Below are 27,136 nucleotides of genomic sequence, written 5' to 3' on the forward strand. Positions count from 1 at the left end.
GTACACCTAGGTATCTTATTGCCTGCATTTGCCATCGAAATGGAGATTCCTTCTTAAATTTTGAGAAATCCGCATTATTCATAGGCATTGCTTCACTTTTATTTACGTTTATCTTGTAACCCGACACTTTTCCATATTCCTTCAATTTCTTATATAATTCTTTTATTGATAGTTCTGGTTCTGTTAAGTACACTATAACATCATCTGCAAATAGACTGATTTTATATTCCTTGTCTTTTATTTTTATTCCTTTTATATTATTATCTATTCTTATCAATTCTGCTAGTGGTTCTATAGCTAACGCAAACAATAAAGGTGATAGTGGGCATCCCTGCCGTGTTGACCTGCTTAAGTTAAATTGCTTTGATACATGTCCATTTACTGTCACTTTCGCAAACGGTCCCTTATATAATGCCTTAATCCAATTAATATACTTCTCCGGTAAACTGAATTTTTGCAATACTTTGAACAAATAATTCCATTCTACTCTGTCAAAGGCCTTCTCTGCGTCTAAAGCAACTGCTACTGTAGGTGCTTTATTTCCTTCTACTGCATGAATTAAGTTAATAAATTTACAAATATTGTCTGTTGTGCGTCTTTTTTTGATAAATCCAGTTTGGTCTAAATTTACCATTTTCGGTAAATGCTCTGCTAATTTGTTTGCTAATAGTTTAGCTATTATCTTATAATCTGTGTTTAGTAAAGATATTGGTCTATATGACGCTGGTGAGAGTGGATCTTTCCCTTGCTTTAGTATTACTGTAATTATTGCTGTTTTACATGAATCTGGTAAGCTTTGTGTTTCATCAATCTGGTTGATAACATCCAGGAGGGGCGGAATTAATAAGTCTTTAAATGTTTTGTAGAATTCTATTGGGAATCCATCCTCTCCTGGTGTCTTATTATTTGGTAATTTTTTTATTATCTCTTGTATTTCTACTATTCCAAATGGTTCTGTTAATTTATTTTGTTCCTCTATTTGTAGTTTTGGTAGTTCAATTTTAGTCAGAAATTCATCTATTTTCCCTTCTTTCTCTTCGTTTTCAGTTCGGTATAATTGTTCATAGAATTCTCTAAAGTTTTCCTTAATTTCTTTTGGATTATATGTAATTTGTTTGTCTTTTTTTCCTTGATGCCAATACCATTTTCTTAGCTTGTTCTGTCTTAAGCTACCATGCTAGGATTTTGTGCGTTTTTTCACCCAGTTCATAATATTTCTGTTTTGTCTTCATTATATTTTTCTCCACCTTATATGTTTGTAGTGTTTCATATTTTATTTTTTTATCTGCCAATTCTCTTCTTTTAGTTGTATCTTCCTTCATTGCTAATTTTTTTTTCTATATTTACTATTTCCCTTTCCAACTGCTCTGTTTCCTGATTATAGTCCTTCTTCATCTTGGTTACATAACTTATTATTTGCCCTCTAATGAATGCTTTCATTGCATCCCATAGTATAAACTTATCTTCCACTGATTCCGTATTTATTTCAAAATACATTTTTATTTGTTTTTCAATAAATTCTCTAAAATCTTGCCTTTTAAGTAACATAGGGTTTAATCTCCATCTATACATTCTTGGAGGGATGTCCTCTAGCTTTACTGTCAATATTAAGGGTGAATGGTCCGATAGTATTCTAGCTTTATATTCTGTTTTTCTTATTCTATCTTGCATACTAGCTGATAACAAAAATAGGTCTATTCTTGAGTATGTTTTATGTCTAGCCGAGTAATATGAATATTCCTTTTCTTTTGGGTGTTGTTTCCTCCATATATCCAAAAGTTGCATTTCTTCCATTGATTTAATTATAAATTTGGTTACTTTGTTCTTTCTGTTAATTTTTTTTCCCAGTTTTATCCATATTTGAATCCAAATTCAGGTTGAAATCTCCTCCTATTAATATGTTCCCTTGCGTATTTGCTACCTTCAAAAAGATATCTTGCATAAACTTTTGATCTTCTTCGTTAAGTGAATATACATTGAGTAGAAAACTCCGAATATATCTGACATTTTATCATTACATATCTCCCTGCTGGATCTATTATTTCCTCTTCTATTTTAAATGGCACATTTTTACTAATTAATATAGCTACTCCTCTTCCTTTTGAATTATACGATGCTGCTGTTACATGTCCTACCCAATCTCTCTAATTTCTTGTGCTCCAATTCAGTTAAGTGTGTTTCTTGCACCAATGCTATATCAATTTTTTCTTTTTTCAGTAAATTTAGCAGTTTCTTCCTTTTAATTTGGTTATGTATTCCATTAATATTTAAAGTCATATAGTTCAACGTAGCCATTTTATACTTTGTTTATCTTCTCTTTCCGTTTTTCCATCATTACCTTTCCTCCTTTTCCATTTCTGTTTCCTTATTTTAAACCCTTCATAAGACAACATTCCTAAAACATCAAACATTTTCCTTATTCTCCTATTTAAAACTTCTTTAGCCCCAATCTCCCCTTCCCCTCCTGAGTTGTCCTTTATCCCTTGTCGGACAACCACATCTCCCCTCTCCATTTGGGTTTGCGAATTCACTCGCAAGCGTCTTCTCGTTCTTGCACCTTGTCCATTCTTTTTCCCATTTCTGATAAGGACATATCTATTTTATTCATTTTCTCTTCTGTGTTGTTTATTCTTCTTCTTAAATCATTAAATTCCTGTGTTTGCCATTCTTTAAATGACTCCATGTATTCTTTAATAAGAGAAAGTATATCCTTTATCTTGTCTTTCCCTTCTTCTTCTATTTCACTGTACTCTTCCTCTTCTTCTTCCTCTGGGTTGGCCATCTGTTGTTTCTTTGTTGCCCTTTTCTTCTCTTCTTTCTTGTTTTCATTGTCTTCTGTGTTCTCTTCTTGCTGCAGGTGTTCTGCAGCTGTCGTTGCCGGCTGTGGAGATCGACTCCCCACCCAGCCCCCCCCAGAAAAGATTTCACTTTTCATATGTAACAAAGGTCACTCTTTTAGTTTCCTCCTTATTCCTTCTATTCCATTTCCTTCCCTTATTAATTCTTGTCTATACTATCTATATTTTCCTCTAAATACGGATACATTCACGTATGCACATTATACATATACACACTTATACCTCTTTACCCACATACATATAAATCGTGGTAATTTTTACTCTCATTACACGTCTTCTTCCCTCAGTCTATTTTGTAATTGTTCTGCAAATTTTCGTGCTTCTTCTGGATCCGAGAATAGTCTGTTTTGTTGTCCTGGAATAAATATTTTCAATACCGCTGGATGCCTTAGTATAAATTTATACCCTTTCTTCCATAAAATCGCCTTTGCTGTATTGAACTCCTTTCTCTTCTTTAGGAGTTCAAAACTTATATCTGGATAAATGAAGATTTTTTGCCCTTTGTACTCCAGTGGCTTGTTGCCCTCTCTTACTTTTTCCATCGTCTTCTCCAGTACCTTTTCTCTTGTAGTATATCTTAGGAATTTTACTAAAATAGATCTTGGTTTTTGTTGTGGTTGTGGTTTAAAGGCCAATGCTCTATGTGCTCTTTCTATTTCCATTTCTTGCTGTAGTCTGGACATCCTAGGACCCTGGGGATCCAATCTTTTATAAACTCTCTCATATTTTTGCCTTCTTCATCTTCCTTAAGGCCCACTATCTTTATGTTATTTCTTCTGTTATGGTTTTCCATTGTATCTATTTTTTGAGCTAGTAGTTCTTGTGTCTCTTTAGTTTTTTTATTAGATTTCTCCAATTTCTTTTTTAAGTTCTCTACCTCCATTTCTACTGCTGCTTCTCGTTCTTGAACCTTGTCCATTCTTTTTCCCATTTCTGTTAAGGTCATATCTATTTTATTCATTTTCTCTTCTGTGTTGTTTATTATTCTTCTTAAATCATTAAATTCCTGCGCTTGCCATTCTTTAAATGACTCCATGTATTCTTTAATAAGAGAAAGTATATCCTTTATCTTGCCTTTCCCTTCTTCTTCTATTTCACTGTACTCTTCCTCTTCTTCTTCCTCTGGGTTGGCCATCTGTTGTTTCTTTGTTGCCCTTTTCTTCTCTTCTTTCTTGTTTTCATTGTCTTCTGTGTTCTCTTCTTGCTGCAGGTGTTCTGCAGCTGTCGTTGCCGGCTGTGGAGATCGACTCCCCAGCTGGTCACCCCTCCCGTCGGTGTGTTTTTTTTCATGCGCGGTTGCGCACTTTTTCTCGGCTCAACGAGCCATTTTTGTAGTCCACTTTCTACCGACCTGAGGGAGCGGGTTTCTCTCTCCACCGCGGGCCTCTTCGAACAGGTAAGGCCTTCTCCTTCTTCCTCCGTTGTCTTCTCTTCCTCTCTTCTTATCGTTGATTTCGATTTTTCTTTTTTTGTCGCCATCTTCTTTCCACCTTTATACTCACTTTTCTTTAACTTTTATTTCTGTGCCTTTGTGTTTTCCTTTGTTTTTTTGACTTTTCTGGAGAGGGCTGGAGTTCACCGTCCGGCCACTACTCCATCACGTGACTCCCCCCCATCCTGTCTACATCTTGTTGTAACCTACAACCTTCAACACTATCCACAACACCTCCAACCTTTGTATCATCCACAAACTTAATGACTACTCCTCCACTTCTTCGTTCAAGTCATTTATATAAAAAAAAAATTATAAAGAGTCAGGATCCCAGAATAGATCCCTGTGGAACTCCATCGGTCACTAACCTCCAGCCTATGGTCTGCTGGGGTTCATTAGTTAGGGATTGAGTTCAGGAGTTGAGGTGATGTTGCAGCTCTACGAATCTCTGGTGAGACCACATTTAGAATATTGTATTCCGTTCTGATCACCTTGCTACAGGAAAAATGTGGAAACCTTTGAGAGGGTCCTGAGATTTGTCAGAATGTTGCCTAAATTGGAAAGAGTGTCTTTCAAGGCGACGGAGAGGTGACTTAATAGAGGTCTACAAGATTATGAGGGGCATAGATTTGGCAAACAGCCAGCGCCTTTTTCTTTTCAAAGTGAAGGAAGGAAAGTTTAGGAGACATCAAGGGTAACTTCCTGTCCAACACAACTCTCTGCTTTCTCCAGCCAAACCAATTCTGTATCCATACAGCCAAGGTTCCAGGTCTTACTGAACGAGTTTCCCACAGGGGATCTTGTCAAATGCCTTACTAATATCCATATACACTGCACTGACCACCTTCATCAACTTCTATTGTTACTTCCTCAAAAAACTCAATTAGGCTCACGAAGCATGACCTTCCCCCCACAAAGCTAAGTCTGTACTTCTCTAAATGCTTCCAAATTCTGTCTTTAAGAATCCTCTCCAATAGTTTGTCCACCACTCACTGGTCTATAATTCCCAGGATTCTCCCCATTACGTTTTATTTTTAAACAAGGGGACCACATTTGCCAGTCTCCAATCCTCCAGCTCCCCTCTGTAACCAAGGACGCAAAGATCAGCGCCAAAGCCCCAGCCTCCCTTCCCATAGTAACATGGGGTAGCTCTCTTCTGGCCCCGGGACATTAATCCTAATAATTTTTAATAAGATCTGGCACTTCCCCTTTCTTAATCTCAACAAGACCCAGAATGCAAGCTTGTATTCTGACTTCGCCTTGATCAAGCTCCTTTGCTCTGGTGAATACTGAAGCAAGGTATTCATTTAGGACCTCCCCAACAAGCTCTGCCTCCAGACACATGCTGCCTCCTTTATCCTTACGCGGCCCCACCTTCATTCTCGCCAACTTTCTGTGCTTTGTGTATGCATGAAACACCTCTGGGTTTCCTTTGTCCTACTTGCCAAGCCCCCTTTGAAGTTCTCCCAAGTCCTTTCTTGTTCTTTCCTGGCTGTCCTACAATTCTCACGAGCCCTTCCTGTTTTTTTTTGCTTCCACAATCTAATGTATGCTTCCTTCAATCTCACAAACACTTCCCTCTTGCAGTTTCATCGCGTAAACAATCCAGACATGAAATTGTACTCCCTAATCCACTTATCCGTAGCATACATGGGGAGAGGTTTATAAGTGATTATGCCCATTTTCTTTTCCTATACCACAGTGGGGAACAACTCCCATCTCGAGGCAGGGCAAAAATTTAACCGTACCCAGTTCTGCTAAAAGGGCACTCTCTTCAGATGGTGGCTGACCGGCTGAGTGTTCCCAACATTTTCAGTTTTAATTAAATTGTTGCCGCAGGCAAGTGGAGCTGAATTGCCTGTCCCTTTCCTTAATCCATATTGAAGACTAGACATAGATAGAAAAGAAAATATTGTCTTTCTTTAAAAAAATTAAGATAGGACATTATCAGTTTCATTCATTTCAAGAGGAATAGAATACAAGAGCAAAGATGGGATACGCTGAAGCTTTAGAAAGCACTGGTTAAGAAGTCACAGTACTGGGTTCCTCATTTAAAGAAGGATGTGCTGACGTTGGAGAGGGTTCTGAAGGATAATCCAAGAATTAAAGGGTTATCATATGAGAAACGTTTGATGGCTCGGCCACTCATTGGAATTTAGAATGGGGGGGGGGGGAATCTCTGAATCATGTTGAATTTTGAAAGGCAAGGAGAGATGTTGAAAGCTAGTTTCCCATGGTGGGAGGGTCTGAGATAAGAGGGCACAACTTCAGGATTAAATAGAGTTTCTTTAATCAGAGGGTGGTAAATCTGTGGAATTTGTTGCCACGAGCGGTTGTGAAAGCCAGGACATAGGGTGTATTTATAGGAGAAAATTGATAGGTTTCTGATTAGCCAGCATCAAAGATTATTGGGAGAAGGCCAAGCAATGGGGCTAAGTGGGGAAAATGGATCAGTTCACGACTGAATGGTGGGGCAGACTTGATGGGCTGAATGGCCTATTTCTGCTCCTATGTCTTATTATAAGACCCGTTGTATTCTTGAAATAGTTGACAATTTCACTTCAATAAAAACTCTCCTTGGTGCAGTAATATATTGTTCCAATTAAACAAACTTGCATGTGAGTGAGGCAGCTGGACAGAGGGAACAAGGCAAGAGCATCTCTAATAACTGACCATGACATCTGTGCCAAAGATCATGCCAAATTAAATCAAATCTGCTTGCACATGATCCATCACCCTCACATTTCTGAGTGAGTGGATAAGCCTATCAAATGCCACCATTGCATCTGCTTCTGCTGCCATCCAAGGTTGCTCATTCCAGGCACTTCCCACTGAGAAGGCTGAAGCAGCCACTGGCCATCATCAGGTCAACCTTCCACAGGAGCTCTATCCTGACCGCATCAATGTGGTACGGTTGCCTGCAGAGAGATGGGCCAGAGGCCAATCCACAGGACCACAAAGAGCGGCAGAGAGGATCTCCGGAGTCTCCCTTCCCCCAGCGACGTGATCTACCAGGACCATTGTCTGAACAAGGTGAGCAAAATAGTTGAGGATACCTTCCAAAGCATCCTTCAGCTGCTCCCATCGTGAAAGAGATCCAGGAGGATCAGAGCCAGCACCACCAGGCTGAGGAACAGCTTCTTCCCATAGGCAGTGAGAACGCTGATACTAACCATCTGAGACTCTCAGTCGTGAACAATATTTATTTATTTTTGTATACAAGAATATAATCCTGTATATGTATTATTTGTCTGTATGTGTGTTATGCTTGATTGTGCGTCTGCGTGTTTTGCACCGCAGACCGGACGACAGTGTTTCGTCAGGTTGTACTTGTGCAATCAAATGACAATAAACTTGAATTTAAAAAAAATTGACCCCTACATCCCTTCTCACCTTAAACACATGCCATCTAGTATCAGACATTTTCATCCTTGCCAAAAGATTTGACTGTTACCCTATCTATGAGGCTACATCTTTATAAACTTCTATCCAGTCTCTCCTCAACCTCCAATGTCCTAGAGAAAGCACCCAAGTTTGTCCAAACCTCTCCGTGTTGCTTGTCCTCTCCAATCCAGACAGCATTCTGGTAGATCTCTTCGGCACCCTTCCTAAAGCCTTTAATTCTTCCTGTAATGGGGTGACTAGAATTCCAAGTGCAGCCCTAACCAAAGTTTTCAATATTTTGTCTAAAAATCGCTCAGAAATGCTAGAGGAACTCAGCCGGTCTCGCAGCGTTCATAGGAGGTGATCTGGCGTTTCGGGCCTGAGCCCTTCTTCAAAGTACAAGCAAAAAAAAACAAACAGGAAGGCATATGAATAAAGATGGAAAAATGGCCAGGGGAGGAGTCCAGACTTTGGGAGTTCTGTGAGAGTCCCTCCTCCTCTCTTTGAAAGGAGCTCTGTGAGAGTCTCCCTCATTGCTCCCCATCTTCACCCTGCTGTTCCCAAGCTCTACAACCTCCTCCTATCTACATATTTTTATCTACCAATAACTCTTAATGACGCTAAGGGGGGCTAAACATTTTCAATTTGTCACCTAGAATGAATGAATGAAGAAACGATGAAGCTTATTGCCATAGTCCACTGCACCTTTACGGCTTTGCTGGAGTAACAGGCAGAGACAGTCTGTAAAGTGGGTGGACAAGGCTCAGGCAGATGGAGGACAATGTTGGCAAATGTGAGCTTATCCATTTTGGAAAGAAACTTGGACGATCGGAATTCTATTTATGACAGCAGCGCGCAGAAGGACTTGAGAGTGTTTGTGCATGAATTGCAAAAGGTTGGTCTGCAGGTGCAGCAGGCTGTCAAGAAGGCAAATGGAATGTTGGCCTTCATTTCTAGCGGGATTGAATTTAGGAACAGGGGAGGTTATGCTGCAACTGTACAAGGTCCTGTGAGACCACAACTAGAGTACTGTGTGCAGTTTTGGTCTCCTTATATGAAGGAGGATGTACTGGCTTTGGAGGCTGGGCAGAGGAGTTTTTCAGGTTGATTCTAGGGATGAAGGGGTTAAGCCTTTGCAGAGAGATCGAGTCATCTGGAATTCTACTTGCTGGAATTTAGAAATAATGAGAGGGGTAGGCAAGTCATTTACATGAGATGAGAACAGAACTAGGGGGCACAGCCTCAAATTAAAGGTAGCAGATTTAGGATGGGGAACTGCTTTTACCAGAGGGTGGTGAAGAGGTGGAATTTACTGCCCATTGAAGCAGTAAATGTATTTACCACAAGATTGGATAGTTTTACAAAGTCAGGAGATTCAGGGATATGGGGGAAAAAGGCAGGTAGATGGAGATGAGCCGATCATCAGGTCAGCCTTGATCATGTTGAGTGGTGGAGTAGGTTTGATGGGCCAAATGGCCTGCTCCTGTTCTTATTTTTTTAATGTTCTTCTGTTCTTGTGCTCAGTCCAGCAGGGGCTGTGCAGAAGCCAGCAGTCAAGAATCAGATCACGTTCACGTCCACCGCTGCAGCGAAGGAATTCAAACTGAGTTAATGAAACTACCTCCAACTGTTCAACAACAAAAAAAACAAATGTTCTTCTGGGAAGGAAATCTACCTGCCCTTCAAAACACAGAAATTGCTGGAGGAACTCAGCTGCTCCTGCAGCGTCCATGGGAGGAACTCAGCTGGGAACACAGAAATTGCTGGAGGAACTGCAAACATACCTTCTGCAGGCTTTTGTGTTTCAATCCATCTGCTCCAGTCTATATGCAACCCCATAACCAAAGCAGAGAGATTAATCTTTAACGTTCCTCCGAAATGGCCTGGAAAGCCATTTCATCCAGTGGCCAAGTGATAAATGATGCCTTGGCTGGAAATGACTGCCTCCATTGTAAGAATGAAAAGAAGGAGTGATTGGCAGCAGACTTAGGAGGATTCTTTATTGCGATATACTTCCGGGGAGTGGGACAAATCTCATTTTCCTGCAGCAATCACCTGTAAGAATATGAGAATTAACAGCAGGAATAGGTCACTGGGCCTGCTCTGCCAATTCACTAAGAATTCGGCAGAAGTGGCTGTGGATTCAGTTCCACTTGCTCGCCTGGTAATGATCCTCAATATTCAATGAAGCAGTTGCTTTAATCTCTGGGAGATTAAACTCTGTCTTAAATCTGCTCTCCCAAATCTTGAGACAATGACTGGTTTCAGTCTCACTTGCCACAGGAAACAACCTCCCTCGTGCCATCTTATCTACTCCTTTCATAATTTTATGCATCTCTGTACATCTGTGGGTCCCTCCCACCCTTCTAAACCTGAGTATACCTTCTCAATTTGTTTTCATTAGCCAATTTCTTAATTTCCAGAATCACCTGGTGTACCTCTTCTGCACCATCGCCAAAGGCAGTACAGGTATCCCCTGCTTTTCAAAAGTTTGCTTTATGCCACTTTGCTTTTACAAAAGACTTAACATTAGTACCTGTTTTTGCTAACTGAAAGAAACCGAAGAGGATTTTTACTTTTACGATAAAATGTAAAAAACAAAAATAGCATTCAGCGTTTGTTTTGCAGTGGGCCGTTATAGAAGCAGCACGCACCCTGAGCAGCGAGAGTGGCTCCTTCCCCGAGAACGACACCCAGCATCAAACTGCCATAGCTTTGAGCTGTGTCCACGAGCTTCTGTTCTTTATCTCGATTCCATTTTGTGCATCCGTTAACAAGATATCAAGGTATCAGAAAAGCCTAAGAGGGTGTTACACTGAGCATAAAACTGGACATAATTAAACGTTAATCATGGCTGTGTATTTATCCTGTCATTCCTGCTCTTATGTTAGTGTTATTTTAGGTTTTATGTGTTATTTTATGGGCATGGGAATGCTCAGGAATTTTTCCCCATATAAATTAATGGTAATTGCTTCTTCGCTTTTTGCCATTTTGGCTTATGAAAGGTTTCATGGGAACGCTCTATTTTCGGATAGCAGGGAAAACCTGTATATCCTCTCTCAAGTAAAGGAGACCAAATCTGCACACTGTGTTCCAAAAGTGGGCTCACCAGTACAGTTGCAGCAGAAGGTCTTAAATTTTCCGGCTCCTAAATTCAATATCTCCAGCAACGGAAGCCAACATGCCCATTTATCTTCTTGATTACCCGCTGCAACTGCAAACTAACTTTTTGCAATTCACAAGCAGAGAACACAACAGCACAGTACAGGCCCTTCGGCCCTCAATGTTGTGCCGACCTATACATTCCCATCAAAAAAAATTAATCCCCTCTTACCTCGTAACCCTTTATTTTCTTTCATCCGTGCCTCTTAAATGCCCCTGATGTTTCAGCCTCCATCACCATCCCTTTGTACAGATGTCTTCTGGCATTTCTACCGCCCTGGGGGAAAAGAGTGCTGGCTGGCTGTCTACCTTATCTATGCCTCTCAGAATCTTGTAGACCGCTATCAAGTCACCATTTATCCTTCTTCACTCCAAAGAGGAAAACCCCTGGCTCTATTCCCCTTGCCCTCATGAGACATTTTCCAATCCAGGCAACATCCTCCTACATCTCCTCTGCACCTTCTCCACAGTTCCCACACTCTTCCTATAATGGGGTGGCCTCACCAGAGATTTGGAGAGTTGCAACATGACCTCTTGACCCTTCAACTCAATTCCCCAACTAATGAACCCTAGCATCCCATAGACCTGCACGGCATCCTTGAGAGTTTGTGAATGTGGACCCCAAAGTCCTTCTGTTCCTCAACATTGTTAAGCACTACTGAGTCTTTCTAGCATTTAACAATGAAATCAAAAAGCTGCCTGACCATCCTCATCTCTAACACTGTCAATAGCTCGTCTTTGATCAGCAAGCATTAATTTGAAAAAATTATTATTGAAAGGAATGAATATTAGCACACAACATTCTTTAATTAAAACAGAGCTCAGTGCATTGTATCAACTGCAGCATTCACTAAAGTGAAAAAGTTTGAAGAATAATTCGAGTGAAACACAAAAATCTGCAGACGTGTGATTGTAGTCAAAACCCAGAAATGCTGGAGGAGCTCAGCTAGTCTCGCAGTGTCCACAGGAGGAAAAGTTATAATACTAACATTTTGGGCCTGAGCCCATCCTCAAGGTGTGAGTGAAGAAACACAGCATCTGAATTAAAAGGCTGGGGAAAGAATGGGAAGGGAAGGCCAACAGACCAAAGGTGTTTTAATTGGGCCAAAAAGGACAATGTGGCTGTGGAAGCAAGTCTGGGTGAGAAGGCCAGCTGCAGGGAGTGCAGAGGGGGAGCAGTGAAAGTGAAAAGTAATTCCACCGACTTGCAATACAGAATATCCCTGACATTTTATCAATGTGAAAGGTGGGTGCTGAACACTGAAGGGAAAGCGTGATGAGTGGTTGCCCCTTGGATAGCAGGGTGAAGATCACTGGATCTGTACCAATCCAACGTTAAACAGACAAGATCCAAGAATAAGAAAGGTATAAGGTTAAAGATAGTGGTGATGGGACATCAGTTTGTTTACCTTTCCCGTGGAAATAATCTTGGTAATATCTGGCTCCATGGTCCACATGCTCGATGCTGAAGTGTTTCATTCTCTCCTCTTTTAGCCGCAATTCCCTAGACACCTCAAGCACAGATATACTTGCATTTGTGAAGTACGGGTTCCAAACCAGCTTTGGAAAGCCACCTTCGCAGTCAACGCTCTGTCCTGCATTGATGCTAGCCTTGGAAAGGCTGATATTCCGCTCGCAAGTACCGCCTGTCTCGTTCCGGAAATGGGGGCAGTTCAGAAGCAGGTCGTTGCAGTTGCTGTCACCCAGATCTGGCTCCAGATTCTCTTTGCCGTTTACCTCCTCGGTGCTGGTAAAATTAGAATCCAAGTTTCCCAGAGCCAGAGAACGCGCTGCAGCGAGTGATGTGACAACAGAGGCGGCAGAAGCTCCAGTTGTGGTGTTCCTCCGATGAGCCACGTAGTTTCTGTTGTTCACCACCTCACCGAGGTCAAACAGTATGCTCTGCACATCATAATGCCCAAAACTCTTCTGACAAATCCATGGCTTAGCGCAGTCCTGGGCTCTTCCGTCCTCCTGGTCTGAGCTCGACCGCCCTGCCTCCTGTTCACTTTTGCCACTCCGCCGTTTCTTCAAGATGGATTCGCCACTTTCATTCCGCAACTGCTTCTTGCGCAATTTCTCCCGGTCTTTGTGCCCGCTCTTTGGCTCTTCTCTTTGAGATGATTCACTTTGGCTGTCATCCACCTTGGTGCTACCCTCAAGGCTCAGATTGGAGGCCATGCTCGAGTCAGCCAGAAGCAGCTTCTTGAGGTTTTCTGGCACAGAGCTCCGCTGGTCAATCTTATCATTTTTAAACTCTTTTAGCATGTCAAAAAAGCTTTCGGTGGCCATTCCGTGAACATCTATGGATGAAGTGCTGCCATATTCTCTTAAGGGGAGCATCCCACTCCCATGTTTGGTACCTTTAAGCTCCAGGGCTCCCTCCCCATCGTATTCATTGAGAGTAACTTCACTGTTACTCCGCATCCTCAGTGGAACAAACATCTTAGCAGAAGACCTTGGCCACACATCCTGGAACTCCACTTCATTTGCCTTTCCTTGAGATTTGCGGTAGAGGCCTCGGGCCCAAAGGGCTTGGGTACAATGTTGGTAGTCCGGATAACACTGTCCATTATGAATGTCTCGTGTCGAGAGGAGTTCACCGTCTCCCATGGATCCGTCCAAGTCCCTTACCGGACACTCTACTGAATCTTTGGTCACATCCCGCTTTGGGGGCCAGTCGGCAATGCGAGCACGGACTCCCATTTTTGGCATGGCAGGGGTCGAGCTTGCACGTGGGACATTTTCTCCCTGACTGCAAACATTCCCATTCTGGACCCTGAACGGAGATGCATAGTAATCACACGTCTTGGTACCTGCAAGAACCTCCACTCCTCCTATAATAATTCCACCAGCCTCCACCTTTTCATTTTGAACAGTTCTATAGCTTGTCATAGTCTATTATCATACAGTCTCGCAGGGAGCAGCAGAAAAGTCCCAGTCATTTCCTTGATTGCTGGAAACTACTTGTTCAAGTTTAAAACAGAACCAATTTCAACAAGTGGAAATGTAATTAAGGAGTAGCTATGCAACACATCTGGGTTAGACATGTCTTTTTATAATTCCTTGTGTTCCGCATGCTGAATATGTTCTTGCAGCATAAAGAAATGTAATCTAGAAGACCAAAAACGGGAAGACCAAAAGTGGTTGCATGAAGCTCAGTTAATTCCAAATATTCTCCACAGATTGACAGAGGTGCTTCATTTGATCAGACGGACATCACACTCTTCCTAAAATGAGAACAGAACAACAGATTACCACAAAATTCTGAATTAAATATTGTTGATGCTTTGCAAGATTCATTGATAATTATCATTTAAATCTTCATTTGCGAATTTTGGGATTTAACACGGTAACAAGCCCTTCGGGCCCGTGGTCCCTGAATACACCCATGTGATCAATTACCCAGTACGTCTTTGGAAAGCGAGAGGAAACCTGAGCACTCAGAAGAAGTGCGCGGACAATAGGGAGAGCGTACAGACAGCAGGGGATTTGAAACCAGGGTTGCTGGTGGCTTCAATAGCATTGCACTAACCATGCTCCCCATTCCAGCCCAAGAGCCCATGCCACCCAATGAACCTATAACCCCGTACATTTTGAAGCTGGAGGAGAGTCACACAGACACAAGGAGAACGTATAAACTGCTTACTGTGTTGGATTCAAACCCAGGCCACTGGTGCTGCAACAGCATTGCACTAACCACACCTCCCCTACACTGCATTTATCAGACTGCAGGCGATCTGTCAGCTTGTTGTAAGTGGTCTGTGGCATCAACAAATATTTAATAAACGTACAGTAATATGAGAAACATGGTGGTAGATTTACCACAATAAAAGTTTCCCCCACTCCCAAAGATCCACCAAAACAAAAAAATTCCAGTTGGCAGTCTGGGAAGGGGCTCGATCCCCCACTCTGAGGGGCTTGCTCTGAAATCTGTAAGGTGGTCAGTGAGGGGAAGAAGGTTGAGAACCACTTTCGAAAGAAGATGAAGTTCACCAGATGTATTCCCAAGTTATCCAATGTGTTTGATGATCAGATGCTTTCCTGACAAGAGTAACCAACCTCTCGGTTGACTTGAGTGATGCAAGTAGTGAATTGGACTCCAATTACCTCTGCCTATTCCAAAATATATTCCTGTTTTCAATTTTATTGTGGTTGGTGACAGAGAGTACATTAGCTGTTGAAATACTGCAGAAACCTTTCAAAGGCTGAAGGTTTAAAGCTTTTTTTTGGAAAGGCAATTGCCATTAATGCTTGGCTTAAAAAGTTGTGTTAAACTGACGTCAGTCGCAAGATTCTCAGTGTTTCACCCAAGTGCGCATTAGGATTTGAAGAAACCCACCCAGCTCATTTTTTAGTCTCCAGGAGAGCGCTGACATGCATACAAACCCAAGTGGAACGTGACAGTACAGCAGCACGGAGGAAAGCATTGGATTGAAACCTACCAAGAGGAATAACCATCAATTTTTTTTTATATATAAACGCATCAATGCTTAGCTTTTTCCTCCACTTATTGCAAGTCAAATCCAGTTCTCGATGAAATCCAAACAAGGAAACGTCACGGTAGTCATTGGAATTCTTCAAAACATAACTGTGGCAATTGTAGTAAACTGCGGTCCACCAAACTCGTTTTACAAATTTGATTGAAAGTGCAGAGACAGTCACTTCCAAGACCATTAGACTCATTAACTGACTTTAAATTGGATTTATTATGGTTGCTCCAAATAGCTCAATGAAAGATCTAAAACAGTCACCTAAATGTCAATGAAAAGGTCATTCACCTGCTGCATTACAAGCTCTTTTTCTCCGCACATGCCTCCTGACCTGGTGCGTACTTTCACGACTTTCTCAGTTAAATCCTGTTTCCACCCATTTCATCAGTTCCTTATTGCTACACGTCAAAATCAAGATTGTTGCAGGTCCTGTGTGGCCTTGAGCTTCTTAGCTGTAACTCACCTCGTTCAAAATGAGCTGCCTTTTCCGTTGAGCTTCACGACAGAAAATAGAGCCAGAGCCAGTGATGACCAGAGTGAAAAGCCTTCCCGTCCCAGCGTGAACCCTCGCAGCACACAATCGCTAAAGAATTCAGTGCATCTTGCAAGCAAGAATAGTAAATCTCCACCCATCGCCATATTACACTGCAGTTTAAAAAAAAACCCTGGTGTCCAACACCTAAGGGGATCAGTAAGTACTGGACAAGTGAATTTTCCAGTTGCTCGAGACTGCGTGTTGAGCGATTGGCGAACTAACAGCAAGTTACGCCAATTTTAAACCTCTGCATTTTTTTTTTACCCATTTACTTTGTGATTTTTTTTCTTGCCAGTTGTCAATTTAGGACAGATTTATTTTCCTGTTTGAAATTCAGAGATGAATCCATTTCAGATGTTAACTAGCCCACTGTGACATCTCCTGATATTTTATCCTGATGCACATGTTAGTTATTTACATTAATCAAAATGACCACACAAATCTTATGTAGACGTTGGAACAGATTCATAAAAGAACTGGGTGTCTCCAAAGATCTCCAAAGATCTGTTCTGGAGCCTCCACGTTGATGCAATCACGCAGAAGGCTCGCCAGCGGCTAGACTTTGTGAGGTGCCCGAGGCGGTTTGGTACGTCACAGAAGACTCTTGTAAACTTCTACAGGTTTACGGTGGAGAGCATTCTGGCTGGTTGCATCACTGCCTGATATGAAGGCGCCAACTCTCAGGACAAGAAAAAACTCTGCCACCATCAGGGAAAAAGGTACAGGAGCCTAAAGACAAGGACGGCTTCTTCCCCGCTGCCTTCAGATTCCTGAATAATCAATGAACCAAAGACACTGCCTTACTTTTCATGCACTATTAATGCCATTATTATTTTTATTTTATTTTTTATAGTCATGGTCAAAATATGAACATTTGCACTTTGACGCTGGCGCAAAACTCCAAATTTCATGACTTGGTCACAACAATAAATTCTGATTCTGATCAGAAGACTGACCCATGGACAGGATTTGTCAATGAAGAATCGTGGCCACAGCAGGATGATTCATTGCCACCTGTTGCATCAGCGAAGATGATCTAAATCAAGGTATTCACTTTGTGAATGGACACCAGCCAACTTTAATTGTCATTCAAGTGGTAGAATTTTAGAGAACTCAATTCTACCAGGCCTTCACAAAAATTTTGCTGCAACAGCGTTTCCAAGCGCAATCCCGGAGCTCCCCAGCAGTTTAACAGCTTAGTCTGAATGAAGCCAGGTTCGATGCAGTCATTTCAACGTAGGCAATAAATTAGAAAAAAAATTTTTTTTTTTCAGGTGTGAGCTAAACGAATTTTATTTTGCAATGAGGAGTTCAACACGTGGACAGGTTTTATGCAATCCACATCATTTCACGGCATCACGATGAATTTGGAGTTCAGGCATGAGCCCCAAAAGCCCAAGAGATTGCGCTGATGCTTTGTTCTCCACATAATCCATGACTGGGAAGGAGAAGCGAAATAACGTCCCTGGGAACTTGCTCAGCACTTTTGACAGAAACCTAATTTATGCAGACTATTTGCAGCTCTGTACCAACGTACTTGAAGACCAAGGAGATTTGGCATTGCCCCTTCGTCCTTCAGCAACTTTTTACAAAAAAATAAAATCAGAGAATAAGATACTGAAAATGCACATTGTCCTTGAATATAACAATCAAGTACTTTCAAATTAATTCAACGTTATTGACAGCGAAACTGAGTGAGGAAAAAAAATTAAAAACCAACTGGTCAATCTGAGAGTAATTTCAAAGTCAGTAGAAAGAGATTCTTCCTGGGTAAACACAACAAACACCCTTGGGGGAGGGAAAAAAAACTGGAAGAGGTTAAATTTTATTAGTTGGAGTCATACAAGAACGTTGCCAGCTTTTTCCACCCACGCTTGCTGGGTGCATCACAATCTGACCTGGGAGCTGCTCTGTTTAAGATTAGATGAAGCTGCAAAAGGTGGTGAATACAAGCTCAGAACATCACAGAAACTCCCCTCCCCTCCATGGGCTCCATCAGTATCTCCCCTCTGCAGCCAACCATGCTTACCAATCCCTTTCATCCCGTACACAGTCTCTTCTCCCATCAGAGAGCTGTATCGCTCAGGAGCGCGAAAGGATGCACAAACAAGCTTGAAGACAGTTTCTTCCTTGTGACCATCAGTTGCTGACTGAAGCTAACAGGGCAATCGTGCAGTCTTGCTTGACACTAAATGATCCTTTTAATTGTAACACTAAACTCTACTGCATCCAGTGATCCCGTTGTGTTCTTTACATTGGAGTGATCAATCGCAGACTGGGCACCTTTGCTCTCTGCCTGCATCGGTGGCAACCACTTTCACCACAGCCTTGTGTACTGTCACACCCAGACCACCCACAATTTGGAGGAACAACGCTTAATTTTTCGTCTGGGCACTCTCCAACTTCTACGGTTTCAGCTAGTCGACTCTCCTTTCAGCTCTCCACCCCTTCCCTCTCCCCTTGTTGGCTGGTGTGCCCTCCCTCCCTTATCCACCTCTTACCTCCTGCCGGTGGGACTCTGCCCTACCCCCCCCAACTGTTCTGTTCAGGCGCCTTCTGACATTATGCTCATACCTTGATCAAGGGCTCAAGGCCGAAATGTTGGTTAGGCACTATCTTTACGATATAAAGGACACTGTTTGACCAGCTGAGCTTTTCCAGCACCGTGTTTTTACTTCAACCACGGTGTCTGCAGACTTGAGCGTTTTACTCTGTAAATTGTACTCTTGTGGCGGCACACCACTAGGCAAGCGAACCAGCCCCACTTGTAATCCACACGGCGGGGCAGCCAGCCAAAATGGCGCCGTCGGGGGTTTCCCCTTCTTCTCAGCACCGGGCTCAGAAGCCCATGCTGGGGGACCACGAGACACCCGAGTGATGTCGGCGTCCCCCAGCACGGTTCTCAGCCAAGTCTGGGCTGGGAGTATGTCCAGCCTGGCAGCCAGCAATAAACCAGTTTCTGCTCACTGAGCTCAACCCATCTGGTTGTGTGTTCTTTCAGTAGCGGTGTAGCTGCCACTACAATTGGTGACCTCGATTGGTTCAAACGTCTTTGAACCCAACATGAGCGAACCTGGGATCAGTGCTATAGCTGTCAATCTGCCTGACTTCTGGGCCAAAGACCTGGTTCGTCCACAAGGAGGCTCAGTTTCACCTCCACCAGATTTCGTCCGACATGACCAAATTCTACCACGTGGGTACCCATCCTGGACCAGGCCACCTCCAAACATGTGCTGCACCTCGTTCAGCACCCGCCTGCCGAAGACAAATACAAGACCATCAAGCGAGTGCTCACCGGATCCCTTGGACTATTCAGGATCCCTTGGACTATTCAGGCGTCAGCATGCCACTCAGATGCTGCACCTCGACGCCTTGGGGGACAGGACCCCAGTGGAGCTGATGAACAAGATGCTCATGCTCATGGGTGATCACACTTTCTGCCCACTCTTTGAGCAAATTTTCCTCAACCATCTGCCCGATGACATCCGGCCATTACTGGCCCAAGAAACCCAAGAGAGCTTTAGCGACCCGAGGAAGGTTGCTCAGAAGAACCAAGAACTGTGGCTTGAGCGATTCCCGGAGGGCTTGGTGGTCTAGCAGGTCATGAGGCACGGACATGACCACACCAAGCCTGCCCCTAGCGCTGCGGTAAAACACCCGGCCCCTGCAGGGGCCGCCAAGAGCATAACCAGGGGCACAGCATCCGCTCCAGGCCTCTACTTTTACCACCAGCACTAGGGAGCCAAAGGCTCAGAAGTGTCATCAGCCCTGCTCATTCTAGGGAAATGAGCAGGCCGGCCACCGTTAATGGCTGCAGCGGCTGGCCAAGGACACAGCCTCCTCTACCTGCGGGACTCGGTCAGTGGCCGGCTCTTCCTCGTCGACACTGGGGCCCAGATCAGCGTCATCCCAGCCACGGCCATCGAGTCCAGGAAGCGACCTAGAGGACCTCGCCTCCGTGCGGCCAATACAACAGAGACCCCGGACGTATGGGAACAAGATAGTCCACTTCCAGATCGGCCAGCGAAATTTCTCGTGGAGGTTCACGGTCACGTCCTTTCCAACCGCCATCTTGGGTGCTGACTTCCCCCTTGCCCACGGCCTCCTGGTGGACATTCGAGGTACATACCTGGTAGACACCCAGAATTTCCAGGCCTTTCGCCTCGACACCTCCTGCACGGAGTAGCTGCAGATGGCCACGATCAGCAAGCCCAAAGAGTTCCAGTGAATCCTGGACGAGTTTCCGGCCCTCCTCAGGCCACAGTTCTCCGCGCCACAGGGTGTTCCACCACATCCCCATCCAGGGTCCACTGGTTCACGCCAAGGCACGCCGGCTTCCGCCTGAAAAGCCCCAGGTGGCGAAGGAAGATTTTTCACATCTGCTGGAACTGGGGATTATTTGGCGCTCTGACTGCCCATGGGCCTCGTCGCTCCACATGGTCCCAAAAGCCTCTGGCGGCTGGCGCCCCTCCGGAGACTATAGATGGCTCAACGAGGCGACAGTTCCTGACAGTTATCCCATCCCTCACATCCAGGACTTTACGGCCAACCTCCATGGTGCGAGGGTTTTCTCCAAGGTTGACCTGGTGCGCGGGTATCACCAAATCCAGGTGCAACCTGAGGACATACCCAAGACAGCCATCACCCCCTTCGGCTTGTTCAAATTCCTTCGCATGCCGTTCAGGCTAAAGAGCGCTGCTCAGACCTTCCAGCGCCTCATAGACTCAGTGGGCATGGACCTGGATTTCATCTCATTTACTTGGACGACATCCTCGTTGCCAGCAGGGATCAGGCGCAACACAAGGCCCACCTGCGTGCCCTCTTCTCCCGTCTGGCCGACTTCGGCCTCACCATCACCATCAACCCAGCCAAGTGCCAGTTCGGGAAAGAGTCCACGCAGTTACTGGGCCATACCATCACGGCCAAAGGAGCCATGCCCGCCGCTACGAAGGTCGCCCCTATCAAGGAGTTCCCACACCTAGACAACCTCAAGGGGCTGCAGGAGTTCACGGGTATGGTCAGCTTCTATAACCAATTCATCTCAGGAGCTGCACGCATCATGTAGCCGCTATTTGCCCTCATCACAGCCAAGCACAAAACGCTCACCTGGACCCCAGAGGCCTGCAGTGCATTCGAGGCCACCAAGGACACCCTCGCCCACCCACCTGCATATGGCACTCTCCATCGATGCCTCTGCCACAGCCGTGGGCACTGTCCTGGAGCAGCAGGTGAATGGACAATGGAAGCCGCTAGCATTCTTCAACCGGCTTCTTTGCCCACCAGAGCACAAGTATAGCGCCTTCGACCATGAGTTACCGGCAATGTACCTGGCAGTGCGGAATTTCCACCATTTCTTGGAGGGGAGGACTTTTTATCATCTTCACTAACCATAAACCCCTCACTCAGGCAAAGGATCCCTGGTCAGCCCGCCAGCAGCGTCACCTCTCCTTCGTGTCGGAGTTTACCACCGACATTTGGCACAAGGCGGGGAAGGACAACGTGGTCGCTGATGCACTCTCACGACCTGCTATCTGCACACCCGGCCTTGACTTTGACTAGCTTGCCCGGGTCCAGAAGTCCTACGAGGAGATGCAAGCCTTCAGGATTGCCATCATGGGCCTGCAGTTCAGAGACCTCCCGATTCCTAGCGGCGAAGGCACCGTCCTGTGTGATGTCTCCATAGGTACCCTGCGGCCAGTGGTTCCTCTGCAGTGGCACAGGCAAGTCTTCCATCACAACCACGACCTTTTGCACCCGTCCATCAGGTCCATGGTCCGTATGGTGGCAGAGCGGTTCATCTGGCATGGGCTGCGGAATCAGATTGCGGTCTGGGCCAGAACATGCACCCATTGCCAGATGTCCAAGGTGCACAGGCACACCAAGGCACCCGTGCAAGAGTTCGAGCACGTCCGGAAACGGTTCAGCCACATTCACGTAGACATAGTCAAGCCCTTACCAGTTTCCAAGGGCAACTGTTACCTGTTCGTGGTGTTAGACCACACCACTCATTGGCCTGAGGTGATGCCAGACACCTCCACAGACTCCTGCTCCCGAGCGCTGTTGCCTGGTTCAGCGTTCTGAATCACCTCACCAGCAATCGGAGTGCCCAGTTCACCTCTGCGCTCTGGGCACAGCTCGCCAACAGGTTGGGGCGAGAGTTACACCGCAGGCCAATGGGCTGGTCGAGCGTCTGAACTGTCACCTTGAATCAGCACTTATGGCCTGACTCACCGGTCCCGACTGAGTGGATGAACTGCCTTGGGTGCTCCTGGGCATCCGCTTCACACCCAAGGAGGATCTGCAGGCGTCATCAGCTGAGCTGATCTACGACGCACCATTGGCACTGCCCAGTGAGTTCATTAATGTGCCTCACAACCCCCAGCAGTAGCCGTATGAGCTACTTCCCCACTTCCGGGCCCACTTGGACTCTTTCGCACCCCCACCGCCACTCAGACACGGCCATCTTACGTCCCCAGCGAGCTGCACTCCGCAGAATGTTTTTATGCAGCGGGGCCCACCCGTGGCACCTCTGCAGAGACCTGTCAAGGGGCCGTACTGGCTTGTCACGCTGGACATCAGAAGCAGGCGGGAGCTGTTTACTGTAGACAGGCTGAAGACAGCTCACTTCAACCCCACCGAATCAGTGATTGTGGCCCAGCCCAAGAAACGAGGCCATGCAGCTAGAAAGGACATTGGTGCCGGTTCTGGGCAGGGGGGGGGCAGGGTGGGAGAGGTGTGTGGCTGCATGCCATTAGGCAGGCGAACCGGCCCCACTTGTAATCCATGCGGCGGGGCAGCCGGCCAAAATGCGCCATCGGGGGTCTCCCCTTCGCAGTACCGGGCTCAGAAGCCCGCGCTAAGGGACCATGTGACACCCAAGTGACGTCAGCACACCCCCCCCCCCCACCCCCCCAGCGTGGTTCTCAGCCAGGTCCGGGCTGGGAGTACCAGTCTGGCAGTCAGCAATAAACCAGTTTCTGCTCAGAGCTGGTTGTGTCTTCTTTCAGTAACGGTGTAGCTGCCGCTACACTCTTCTCATTAATGTTAGTTTAACCACTATTAGACTGGTCACAGTAGAACCCTTCTCACAGTACTAAGAATTTCAAATAAACAATCAACATAGTGTGTAGGTGGCTGACAGCCATACATCTCCCAAGGATCCATCCCATGCTGAATTAAACAACCATGACACACAAAAAAAGGTTCTTTTACAAATTGTTTCACCTGGGAATATCAAAGTGAAACTTCGCAACACGTTTTCATCTCACAACTGCAAGTTTCTTCTTGACAAGGATGTGAACCACCCAGCTGCATATTTGCCTCATTGTTTGGGAATCGATTTCAGTAATCCCACTTTCCCACAACTGTTAAGCAAGACTGCCTGCTGACAGATATCTGGCGATCAGAGGTGGCACAGTTCATAGTTATCTTTCTGGCGCAGGCCAGTGCAGACCTGCTCCTAATGTCGGACAATGTGAGTCAGGGGACTTGATCGGTTCAGGTTCCAAGGAGCAGACAGGGAGTCGTGCCAACACAGCTATTTACCAGTTATAGATCTGCAGCCTTTGTCCTGTTGTGGCAATACAATTAATCGAGACGGCATTTTACAAACCTCCAGCGGGATTTCAAAAATAGCCCTACCTTCCTAGAGTAGATTTTAGTTGACATTTATTGTGTTCAGCCAGGTATCTCCTCCTATTGTTGCCTCAGTCTTGGATAGTTTCACAGGTTCTGCCCACTCATTGCTTCCCGCCCACCCACCCCCTTCACCGCCAACCTTCAATACTTGTTTAAGTGGCTAGTTGCCATGTGCGAGGCCAGCAGTGATTGGCCATTCATCTTGTGAGGTCATCTCAGCAAAGTCTGGCATGCACACAGAATGCCTGGTCTAGCCAGTCATGGGCAGAACCTGGTTAAAATTTGCTGGAGTGTATGTTCACACTGGCCAGTTGCAGATGCACCTGTGCAGCAATCCTGCCAAACAGGAATCTTTAGTTAAAAGATGAAGACTTCCACAGAAGGGGATTCATTTTGAAGTTACAATTCGGACTGTCCCTTAATTTTACCAACAGAAGTACCCATCACCACCAATTTTTCATCCATTCTTCTCCAGAAAAAAAGCAGATACCACAACCATTTCCACTGCTCTAGTTCGGGTTGATTAGATGCATTTTTTTTTTCACCTTCACCTGGATAATCATCCACTTACAGCACACATGTCAAACTCTGGCCCGCAGGCCAAATTCGGCCTGCAAATAAATTATATTTGGCCCGCAAGATCATTTCAAAAATGTATTAGAGGTGGCCCGCCCTGCAGCGAGAGCCGATGCTGTTTTTTGGTAATGTCACCCCCACCATCCTCCCCCTTCATTGCACATCCTTCCCCATTGTAACATGAGAAATTATAACACAAGAAGTCTGTCGATGTCATCAGCCAGCAAGTCAGATGGAAGGCTCCCCGCACAACCAGTCACTTCTCCCACCTGTCGAGTGGTGTGGCGGATGGGCGAGCGCCTGTGATTTCCTGTCGGCGCGAAAGGCATGGCAGGCTGCGCACGGCCCCCAGGCAGCGCGACTGGCACCGGACAGCCCTTCCACAGCGCGAGCACACTTCTCCCAGTCGCCACGGCCTTCAGCGCTTGCACCCACGCGGACCCCAGGGACGGCTGGTTCGGCCCTGCACGTGAAGAGAGAGATGGTGGCTGTCCGCAAAGTCTGATCGGCAGCGCGCTGGGCCTGAGTGGGTGGGTAAGCAGGGGTGGGCAGAGAGTGTAGGTGAGGAGTAATGGGCAGGGGAAGTTAGGGTGGTGCGAGGGGCAGTTAGAGGGAGGGATGAGTAGAAGGAGGGAAGAGGTAAAAGGGGAGGGGCAGGGCGAGTAGGGGAGGGGTGATTAGAGGGTGAGAGACGGGTAGAGGGAGGAACAGGTTGAGGGGAGAGGCAGTAGAGGGGCGTGTATAGGATGGGGAGGGTAGAGGCAGAGCGAGTGGAGTGAGGGGTGAGTAGAGGTTGGGTAAAGGACTGGTCAGGTAGAGGGATGGTGGGTCGAGGGTGAATAGAGGCCTAGAGCCTGAGGACTGAGCAGGAAATGCTGAGTCCTGATGCAGGCCAAAATGGACACAGCCTGTGAATGCTGACTACATCTCCAGAGTGACCAAATATGTTTCCCTCAGGTCAAGCAAAGGGTGAACTTGAGCTACCAACTCCTGACCTGTAACATTATCCTCCTAAAGTTATATCCTAAAGTTTAACATTACATATGTTGAAAGAAGAGAAAACATGCAGATGTTGTTGAAAATTTTCAATAAATATTTAGTTCGGCCCTCGACTTAGTCCAAGTTTTTAATTTTGGCCCTCCATGAATTTGAGTTTGACACCCCTGACTTACAGTATAGCAATGCCTTTATACAGCAATTTCAGAATCAGGATTGATTGTCCCAAAATTCGGTGTTTTGTGGCAGCACACCATACAAGCAAACATTCATATAACCGTCTTACGACATTACTATAAATAAATAATAGGGCATGAAAAATAAGGCAGGGTCTGTGGTTCATTGATTATTCAGGAATCTGATGGCAGAGAGGAAGAAGCCGTCCTTGTGCTGGTCTTTCGGCTCCTGTCCCTTTTTCCTGAGAGTAGCCGAGTGAAGAGGGCATGGCAGATAGAGGCCGTTTCTCCCCCCCCCCCACCCAACACCCCAAACCCCACACAACGGTTAACCATTATAAACCTTTATGATGCCTTCATCACTTTTAACTGACATGAAATCAACATATTGGAAACACATTCAGAAAAGGAATAATACATTTATCAAATATCTCTGGATATCTTCCAAGAGAGGGAGATTTTTTTTTAAAAATGACCAGGGTGCGGGAACTGGCTCAAGAGAACCAGATTATCGGAATCGGGTTTCGAAAGGGAGTGGAAGGCAAGAAGAGCTCTCGAAGGCGCCTTGAGGGCTGAAAGCTTCTTGATCGTATCAGAGGTTTTGAATCTGGAGCTCGGGTTGCCAATAGATTGAACAGAAGTCTGCGGGAGCGGATCCATAAACGCTCCGTTATTATTGGGGGCGTCGGGTAATGCTCACGGTGACTCCTTGCTTGCCTTTATGGCAGGCAATAGTTGAAGTACATCATACATATTACTATAAAAAGTACCTTTGAACCTTTACCTCTCTATACTCTTCACTCCAGGTCATAACTTGCCACAAATGTGGTATAATAGATTATCAATAAATTGCATGACTTATCGATAGGGGATAAGAAACTCTGGGATGACACTGATTCATTCATTGGGCGGTTGACAGCTGAATTATACAATTAATACTATGCAGGGATTTTGTAAAGGTTAAGCAACTATCACCACTGTTTATGCCACACGATGCAACATTAAAATTAAATTAAAAAGATGCATTATTCATTACCAGACTGCATGCACATCACCCTGTGAAGAATAATCAGCTCATAATTCACTCCTGGGATGCATTACCGATATTACCTGTTGCTGTCACAGCCACAATTAATGCTGTGCCCATCTCTCTCGGCAAACAAAGGCAGTAGTCTTTGCTCCATTTAAAGTGGAAAAAAAACCAAAGCGGATCAAACAGTGTATTTTATATAGCAAAGATACATAAACAATGTTTTGGGCAGGCATCTGAATAAAACGGGGGGGGGGGGGAGGGGCAGAGGGAGGAGCACAGTCCCACAGGCAGGAAGTAGTAGGTGGATACAGGAGGGAGGGTACACCAGCAAACGGGGGATGGCTCCGTTAATGGAGAGGGAATGGGCTGGAGGAAAGATGACAGAGCAATGGGGAAGAGAGCGAGAACAGGGGAGTCGTTTAGCAGAAACCAGAGAAGTCGATGTCAATGCCATTCAGTTGGAAAGTGTCCAGATGAAAAATTAGGTGTCATTCCTCCAATTTGCGGGTGATCTTGATTTGACAGTACGAGGTCATTGTCAGACATGCCAGCATGGGGTTGGGGCGCAGAATTGAAATGGTTGGCCACTTTTATTTGCAAAATGTAGGCAGGCGCTCCATTGCTTTCTTAGCCAAGGATTCTTGATAGGGTGTTGAGGCGCTTGGCCCGTTCTTCAATCCTCAGCATGGATCACCCACACTTGGGCTGCGCAGCTGAATGATGGGTAAAAACCTTGTGTGACAACCCACCAGTTAGTCCAGATCCCAAAGGTTCCAATTCATTCCAAAATGCAAGATATGTACTGGCTTTCAACAAATGCAGCAGGAATGTTATTCTGCAGATCACTGCCCTG

At 45.2% G+C, this 27,136-nt stretch overlaps 1 protein-coding gene across 11 annotated transcripts in view; it reads right to left on the reverse strand.

Annotated features, from left to right (window-relative positions):
- The window catches only part of sipa1l3 (signal-induced proliferation-associated 1 like 3), a 244,325-nt gene that overhangs the window by 111,790 nt on the left and 105,399 nt on the right, over nucleotides 1–27,136 (reverse strand). For 8 of the 11 annotated variants that reach the window (XM_069908182.1, XM_069908176.1, XM_069908178.1 and 5 more), the window contains one exon: nucleotides 12,246–14,066. In XM_069908182.1, coding sequence (XP_069764283.1) covers nucleotides 12,246–13,731 — 1,486 coding nt within the window. In that variant the 5' untranslated portion in view covers nucleotides 13,732–14,066. The other 3 variants (XM_069908181.1, XM_069908186.1, XM_069908185.1) reach the window with 3 other exon arrangements.

Source organism: Narcine bancroftii, chromosome 13 (genome assembly GCF_036971445.1).
Source record: "Narcine bancroftii isolate sNarBan1 chromosome 13, sNarBan1.hap1, whole genome shotgun sequence".
Taxonomy (NCBI): Eukaryota; Metazoa; Chordata; class Chondrichthyes; order Torpediniformes; family Narcinidae; genus Narcine; species Narcine bancroftii.